The sequence below is a fragment of the Fulmarus glacialis genome, unplaced genomic scaffold, assembly GCF_000690835.1.
Source record: "Fulmarus glacialis isolate BGI_N327 unplaced genomic scaffold, ASM69083v1 scaffold10571, whole genome shotgun sequence".
In the NCBI taxonomy this organism is placed as follows: domain Eukaryota; kingdom Metazoa; phylum Chordata; class Aves; order Procellariiformes; family Procellariidae; genus Fulmarus; species Fulmarus glacialis.
The window spans coordinates 1,031-8,893 of record NW_009192131.1 but is presented as its reverse complement, the minus strand read 5'-3'; the positions used below and the strand labels follow the sequence as shown (position 1 = coordinate 8,893).

Sequence of the window (7,863 nt, the reverse complement as noted above, 5' to 3'; positions counted from 1 at the left end):
CTGCTGTGTAACAGCGTATGCCGAGACGCAGGGACTGAGGAGAGGCTGGCGGGGCAGTGGGGAAAGAGCAAGAGCCACGCTGGGGTTAGGAAAGCGGGCAGAAAGTGTACGGATCATTTTACTAGGAGGAAGATTAAAGTGCTGGGTAGACAAGATGCTGCAGGTAAGGAGACAGGCATCCCTGAAATAAATCAAACAGAATACAAGGAGTCATTACGAATGAAGTCAAGAACAATTTTCAAGGTCTTCTCCAAAGATGATGTTATGCCAAAGTACCTGGGGAACAGAGTGAAGTTCTGCTCCCTCAGTCTTGGAAGGGATGCTGTAGGAAGGGACGTGGTCCAGAGCAGCGAGGTGGAGAGCTTCTGTGTTGGGAGAGACTGAACGCAGCAGGACTCCTCAGCCTGAGGAAGGTGTGGCGGAGAGGGGCATACAACACGGGTCTGTGCCTGGGTGAGAAGTGCACAGCAGGAGCTGAAGGAATGAACCTTTGCTCTTTCCCACTGTCCAAGATGCCAGGTGAAATGAGCAGGCGTTTGCTTTAAACCGAGCAGGGCAGAGTCTCTTATCGTACATGTGCAAGCTGTAGAACCTACTGCCACAGGGCACAGCAAAGGCTGAAAGCAAAGCAGGCTTAGAAGGGGTTTGGGTAAATTCTCGGATGGAATGTCACCTCTGGCTCCCACCCTGCTGCAGGGAGGCTGTCGCCAGCGTTCGGCAGGGCTGTGGCTGCTGCAGAGCTCAGCTCTTCCCTGCAGCCCCTGGGCTTCTCGGTACCCGGCCCAGAATGCTCCACTCCTTCTTGTGGGTCCTGTCTCACGTCCTCCAGAGCACATCTGCTGCTCTTCTCCTGGAATTTCTTCGGCTTGGTGGCAGCATCCTCAGAAGAGGGAGCTGTGCTCCAGAGCAGTGCCTCGATGGCTACCTAGAGGCTAGGGAAGTCACCGGTGAGCCGGGATGGCTCTGTTATTCCCAAGAATAATGTAGTATTTACTTGATTAGTAGACCGTCCCCAGCTCACCAGTCACTTCCTCACCCTCAGTCCTGGTCTCTGTTTATTCTCCTTGTGCCGCCTCACAGGTGTCAGTGGGGCTTGCTCAGTTTTTGATGGTATTTGCCCTGCTATGACTAAATCTTAGATGCTTTTTCTCATGCCCTTTGTGTCATGTTGTCGCCTCTCTGCTGTCAGTCTCTGCACAGCACTAGTGAACTGGGGAGTGACGTTCTCCAGACAGGAGGCTGATCCCTGCTTAGATTCTGCCCTCACACTGTTGACAAGTTTCAAAATGGTTGTGTGTTGGCAGCTTCCATCCTTGACCTTTGGTTGGTTTTCCACCAATGGGTCATATTCATATCCAGGTCAACTAAAATTAAATGTTCAGGTAGGAATGAGAGTCAAGGGAGAGTTTGAGACAGGTTTAGTGTGAATAGAAAACCCCAGGCACCTAGCTCGGAGATGAAAAGCAATGAACCCTCAGAAAAAATCTATTTGTACTGCCTCAGTGAGGACTACAGAGCAGGCTTCCTCATTACATATGTATCCTGAGCAGTAGCAGGCATGTCTCGAGTCAAAACCAGCCAGTGTTCGTGTGTCCCCTTTCAAGAAGGGGGCTACACAGGTGGGTCACCACATCCTGGGAGTAGAAGGAAGGTGGATCTCAGGGAATGAGCTGGTGCTCTCTGAAGAGTGAGAAATACCGAGTCGTTGGCGGGGGGGGAGGCAGACGTGCTGAGGAGGAAAGCAAAGGGCTGCCCCAGGTCCATGAGATCTTAGTGCTTAGGAGAAGGAAGACGGCTGGAGATGATTTTGGAAACTGCTGAACTCTGCTGTCTTGGAAGGCAGCACTTCCCTCTGCCCCCTCCCTCACGGCTTCTCACACTCACTCCTCAGCCAGCTGAAAGGGAAGCATCCCTGTGCTTTTTGCTTGTGTTCTCTCTTTCGGTCTTTCAGCTGGTCTGTGAGCACAGCTGCCTTTCACGCTCCCTGTGTAAGACTGGCCTGTTTGATTCGTGGGTGGAGGGGGAAGAGTGGGGGGGATTTCAGAAGCGTGTTGTGTCTCACACCAGTGAATGTCCCCTTTGTTGTTCTTGCCAGTTCCAGCAGATGAGGTGATAACGTTCAAAATAGAGCAGCTGGACTCTGAGGAATGCCCCCAAAGCTCAGAGCCCCCCACGACTTTATCCAGGGAGTCGGAGGAGCTGGTTTTCCAGGGTCCCAGCGAGGTGCTGCCCTTTGATAGTCAGTACAGCTGTCCTGGAAACCAGGGCATGAGCAGGCTGGTGCCATCCTCTCCGGGGGAAGAGGGTCTCAGCGAAAGCAATGCTGTCACATTCTATGGGCAAAACTGTCCCAACAAGAGACCTCACTCGTGTACTGCGTGTGGGAAAGGCTTCTGTCTGAAGAAGATGCTGATGACTCACCAGGAGAGCCACGGCACACAGTGCAGCAGCGAGCACGCTGGAGACGAGGAGGGCTTCTTCCATCAGCAGCACCGTCGGACTCACGTGGAAGATAGGACCCACGTGGAAGACAGGACCCACGTGGAAGACAGGACCCGTGTGGTCACGGAGAGGTTTAAGCAGAACCAGAACGCAAAAGCCCACACCAGCATCCCAGCCACAGACAAGGTGTACGGCAGTCCCAGGTGCATGAAAAGCGTCAACACCAATGGCAGCTGCAAGCCAAGTCAGAGGGGCCACCCGCGGGGGAGGCCTTACAAGTGCGACAAGTGTCAGGAGTGCTTCTCCCAAAAGAAAACCCTCATCATCCACCAGCGTATGCACTCGGGCCGGAGCGGAGGGGTCCTTTGGTGCTCGTACTGTGGGAAGACCTTCAGCCATCCCTCCAATCTGATCCGGCATCAGAGGATCCACACGGGGGAGAGGCCATACCAATGCAACGAGTGCCCAAAGCGCTTCACCCAGAAGCAGCACCTCCTCCAGCACGAGAAGATCCACCTGCGCGAGAGGAGCTGTGTGGTCACGCAGAGTGCGAGGAAGGCACCGCTCCACAGCTTCTAGGCTGCGCAGGCTCACGCAGCCCTACAGCCCCTGGAGGAGGGAGGAGAGGAGAGTCTTTGCTGCTCAGCGTTAAAGGCTCTCTGACAATTTATCCCAAAGACCCAAGCAAAATAGAATTAGGATCCACCTTGGCACCACTGCCCTTTTCTTCATGGTGGTGATGGTATGCCACAGTACCTCATAGTCTGCCCAAAAATCTCTCAAGAACAGAAGTGTTTTGGGCCTCTCCAAGTTTGAGTCAGTTGTTTGAACTGGTTCCAGTGAGGTTGAGTTTTTTGAAGCTCTTCTTCGCCTGGAGTTTCCCTGGCAGCTCCCCTTGACAAAGTTCTGCTGTCCTCAATTTCACGGGCAAGTTTGAGTTGCACATTCGCAAAAGACTCCTGGCAACTAAACACGTGCACAGGGTGAGGCCTCGCTGACGGCTTGCGCGGATGCCCCCTTTGCCAAGGAAGGGCAGCTGGTCGGTTCCCAGCTCTCTTCGTGCCTCGGCACAGACCAAATGACGTTTTCACTGCTGCTTCTGCTCAGGAAGCTAGCTAGAAAAGATAGGTTCAGTTCCTTCTCTAGAGCTTGAAATCGGATTTAGTTTGCTATAAATGATGATGATAGGGCCACGTTCTGCTTGGAGTTCTTCTGATGTGCACTGGGACATGCTCCGCTGCAGACTCTGGGTTTGCACTGCAGTAACTGAGGGGAATTTGTTCCATTGCCTGTCACCTCTGAGCACACCCAAAGGAGGTGGCATCGCCCAAACCCCTTCTCATACCTCTACGAGACCCCCAGTGGAACTGAATGGGGAAACCACTTGTAAGCCAGAGGTGGGACACACCTGTACTCCCAGGCTGAAGTGAGTGTTGGGATAACTTTCTGCTGACTGCCTGTACATTAACACTCCTTTTCTTTGTATTTCATTATTGCCTTCATCTCCTTCTCCTCCTGCTAGCTTGGGGTACGGATGCTTTTTGTTCTTGGGTATCAGCTTTCATCATATCCCAAACCGTTAAGAAAAAATTGCCAGCATCTGAAATGTGTTTAGCAAATTGCCCAAATATGTAGTGCAGCTTCAGGGCTGGCATTGCTGCCTGACCTGTTTTAAACCTGCTGCTCATTTTCCTCATCACTAATTGGGCTTTAGAAACCCCTCTGTTGCTTCCTGGTTCCAAAGTGTCTGCCAAGGGGAGGGTGCAGGTGGCTGGCTCATGCCCTCAGAGACAGAGATGTTTCTCTGGCTCCAGCAGGTTGCACTGGCAGATGTTTTAGTCTGGAAACTCCTTTGGCCAAGACGTGAGGTCTCTTTCCAGGTCATTGCTGTTCATTGTCGCCTGCCCTGCCAGCAGCGTAAGACAGGAGCGCTCCTGTGCCTGCTTCGGCCCAGCCAGCGAGGCCAGCTCAGAGCTCTGGGCTTTTTAAATTAATCTGATTCTTGCCCGGAGCAGATCAGGGTGAGCCTGGGTGAACCCGCTCTGAACCTGTGCTGTGGGAGCTGGCACTGAGCCACGCGTGCCAAAGTGTTTTCAACCACTGAAGGTGTTTTCCTGGTGACCAACTGTCTGCTGCCTTTTTCTCATTCTAGTGCTGCTGAAGTCTTTGATTTCATGGCTCCTGACGTGTCTGAGTAGGTCTGTGTGTGGTGAGCCCCTCTCTGTGCACGTATCAATTTTTTTTTTCCAAATAAGAAATCTGTGAGGACAGAGGGTTTCAAGTCTTGTCACTTCTCAGTGTTTGGTGGCCACTCGCTCCCATCAAGCAGTGAACATGGACTGGTTTTTCTCCGCTGTTTGACATGCTGAAGGAGAGTCCCTTGGCGGTTAGCAGTACGGGGCATTTGATACCCAGACAAGCAGTTTGGGTCTCGTCCAATAAGCAGGTAAATTAGTCAGTTCTCCAGAGTCCGGTTAAACTGGTTGTTTATGTTTTACACTTTTCTTACTTAGACTGTGAGCCTTCAGGGCAGGGAACTTGTTTCTATCTGTTTGTAAAATGCTAAATTTGCAGCAGTAGATACTTGATTTTTAATAACAGTAACATTAAACTTGAATGGATTAAAGCTGTGAAGTTCTAAATGCTTGTCTTTTTTCCTTTTTTTCTTTTTTCCTTTTTTCTTTTTTCTTTTTTTCTCTTTCCTTCTTCTCTTTGCTCCTTCTTCTCTCTCTTTGCTCCTTCTTCTCTCTCTTTGCTCCTTCTTCTCTTTGCTTCTCTTTTTTTCTTAATAATTTTACCTGCTGGTAAATGGCAGTTTGTAGTATCATACCTTACTTGATGGAGAGACAAAAGTCTACCTTGAATTGGAAAAAGAACAGAGTGGGTTTTCATTGTTTTTCCTTTTTTTAATATTGCGGTGGAACCTGAGCAGGAGCATTGTTTTCCATGTGTGTATCTGCAATCCAGACAGGGCCTGAATGGTAAAAGTATCTAAAAATAGGATGTAAATAAGCTCACCATACAATTCTCATCCTGCAGGCAGATCACGTCGATCCTGCTGCCAGCGAAAAGTTTTCAGCAGCCGCAGCATTGCAGTTGTTATCAGTTTAGCCCCGTTGAGTCTAGGAAGAGGAGGATGTATTCTGAGATAAAGATGCTGCCGCATAAAGCAGCAGAGGGGCACTTATCGCCGATTCCCCTGTGACCAGAACATCCTAAATCTTAGTTATGATCACATCGGCAGCGCTCATTAGTTATTCTACAAACAAAACTTCAGGTGCCTTTTCTGGGTTGTTTGCATCTTACAAAAGGACGATAACAAGAAATGTCAAAGTCCTGCCATGTTGCCATCTCTCCTCCCAGTTGCGCTATTGTCGTGTACGTTCTAGTGCTGACCTCCATTATTATTAGATATTTTAGCTTTAAACATTAGTTAAAGAAAATGAAGAAGCTGCCTGACATCTGATATGTTCGCATCTGAGAGGTGTCCCTGCAGCCACAACCGTAAAAGAGTCGGCGTTCGGATAGTGAGAAGATGGGCGTTTTAGAAGTGTGAGCTGGGGAGGGTTACGCCATCTCAACAGCACTCTCCTATTTTTACTGGAAGACTTTATATGTTAACTGCTGTCTGAGCATCAGAAGACTTGATGTGCTCCTATTTCATCATTTCTTGATGCTGCCTTTGATGATACAGATGAAGCAGTATTTTGCACAGTGAGTCATAGTTTCCCTATTCTAGCACAGCTCCCCTGCATTTCAGAGACAAATATGTATATTTATAACAAATCACGGAGCTATTTTGAGATTAGTGCTGCTTAAATTGCTAAAATTCAACCCTGAATCCAAGAAGAAATGTCAAGTGACATAGAAATACACTGCTCTTCCAAGACCAAGAGAAAGAAGATAAATTCTCCCCTTGCACAGATAGAGTGATGCTTACAGGAAAGAGCAGAAGCTACAGGGGAAGGCAAGAGAAGATGTGATGGAGGAGGAGGGAGTATTTTGGGAGCGCAAGGTCTCCTACACCCACCCTGAGATGCATCGTGAAGTCTCCGCACCTTCCATGAACAAGCGCTGAGCTTTTATCATCCTCGGGTAGCGCTTCTCAGTGTGCAACTTTTTCCTGACCTTCCGTTACTTGGGCTGCTATAGCTTAGGCTGGAGTAGGACAGCAGCCTCCACTGCAAAGCCAGATGTCTAGGCTGAGATATTCTTCACAAAAGAAGGTGAAGACATGGACAGAAAAATAAAGGAAAAAAAATAAACTGACCCAGGTGTACCCAGGACAGCAACGTCTTATTGGATTCTCAAGTTCCAGCAAATGCAAAGTATTTTGCTTAAAAGCAGCTCAAGCTTTTGTTTGTTCATTTTGCAAGTACTTTCTGTTGTTAGAGCAATTCCATGTTTTTTATTGCTTTATGACTTCAGATTTTTGTTTATAAAAGTCTCTCTGTGTCTTACCATGTAGAGGTAGGAATTCTTTGCATCCCATGGAACGCTGCATTTCGGAGAGGTACACTGGCTCTCCCGCATCCAGCTCCTTACGTAACAACTAAATGCAAGACAACAAGAATACATGTAAATACAGAGAAGCCCTATCATCCTCTGGCAGCCTGGCTCTCCCCGCAGGTCTGTCCCTCACCAAGAGGACCAGAACCATGCGCATGTCACAATCAGTGTCACCTAGCACTGTTGTCATGTTCTTAAGCCTCTTTCTCTCCCTTCCTGGGATGGGCCTCATCCTTTCCAAACACTGGAGGGGCTCCAGCCATCCTCAGCTGTGCACACAACTGTTGTGCCGAGCTGAGAGGCCCAGCGTAGCTCAGCGGAACGTCCCCGGGAGGAGTACGAGCCCACCAGCCTCTCCTGGCCCAGAAGTATGTCCTCATCGCCATGGGGTGGGACACCCAGGCAAAATTTAAAGAAGGCAGGTAAGAGGAGTTTGTTGTACTGCAGGTCAAACACCTGATTCCTGCTACCGGAGGAGGCTATGAAGAGCTGACAGAATTCAGCATCGTCTTGTAGCAAGCATCTGCACATCAGCCATGTGGGTAATGTTAGCAAACGAACTTTTATCTTTGCAGTTTTGATCACCTCTTATGGTAAGGGAGGTCCTGTTTTGCATAGCTGATGGCCAGACAGTTTAGCAAACTTACCAAATTAGGAGGATAAGGTGAGGTGGTGATTCCAAGTAGACTGTCAGTCACACAGCGGCTGTCAGGCATAGAGGGAAGGCCTGGGGGTGTCACCCAATCTAACTGAAGGTGCCTCTTTGGGGACGCTTGCAGTGGAGATCCCGGATGCTTCTGGAAGACCTGAATTTGCTGAATTCCCCTGTGGTAGGTATAGCCGGTGGACAAGATTCAATAAAGGCTTCCAACCACTTCAGCTTTGTGCTCATTTGTGCAACGTACCTGAGAC

General features: G+C 49.4%; 1 protein-coding gene across 1 annotated transcript in view; it reads left to right on the top strand.

The window, feature by feature from the left end:
• LOC104083455 (zinc finger protein 777-like) overlaps nt 1–3,021 on the top strand; it is a gene marked incomplete at its 5' end in the record, with an annotated part of 4,464 nt that extends 1,443 nt beyond the window's left edge. The window contains one exon of the mRNA XM_009586941.1: nt 2,096–3,021. Coding sequence (XP_009585236.1) covers nt 2,096–3,021 — 926 coding nt within the window. The remainder of the gene's footprint in view (nt 1–2,095) is intronic.
• Nucleotides 3,022–7,863: the final 4,842 nt, after the last annotated feature.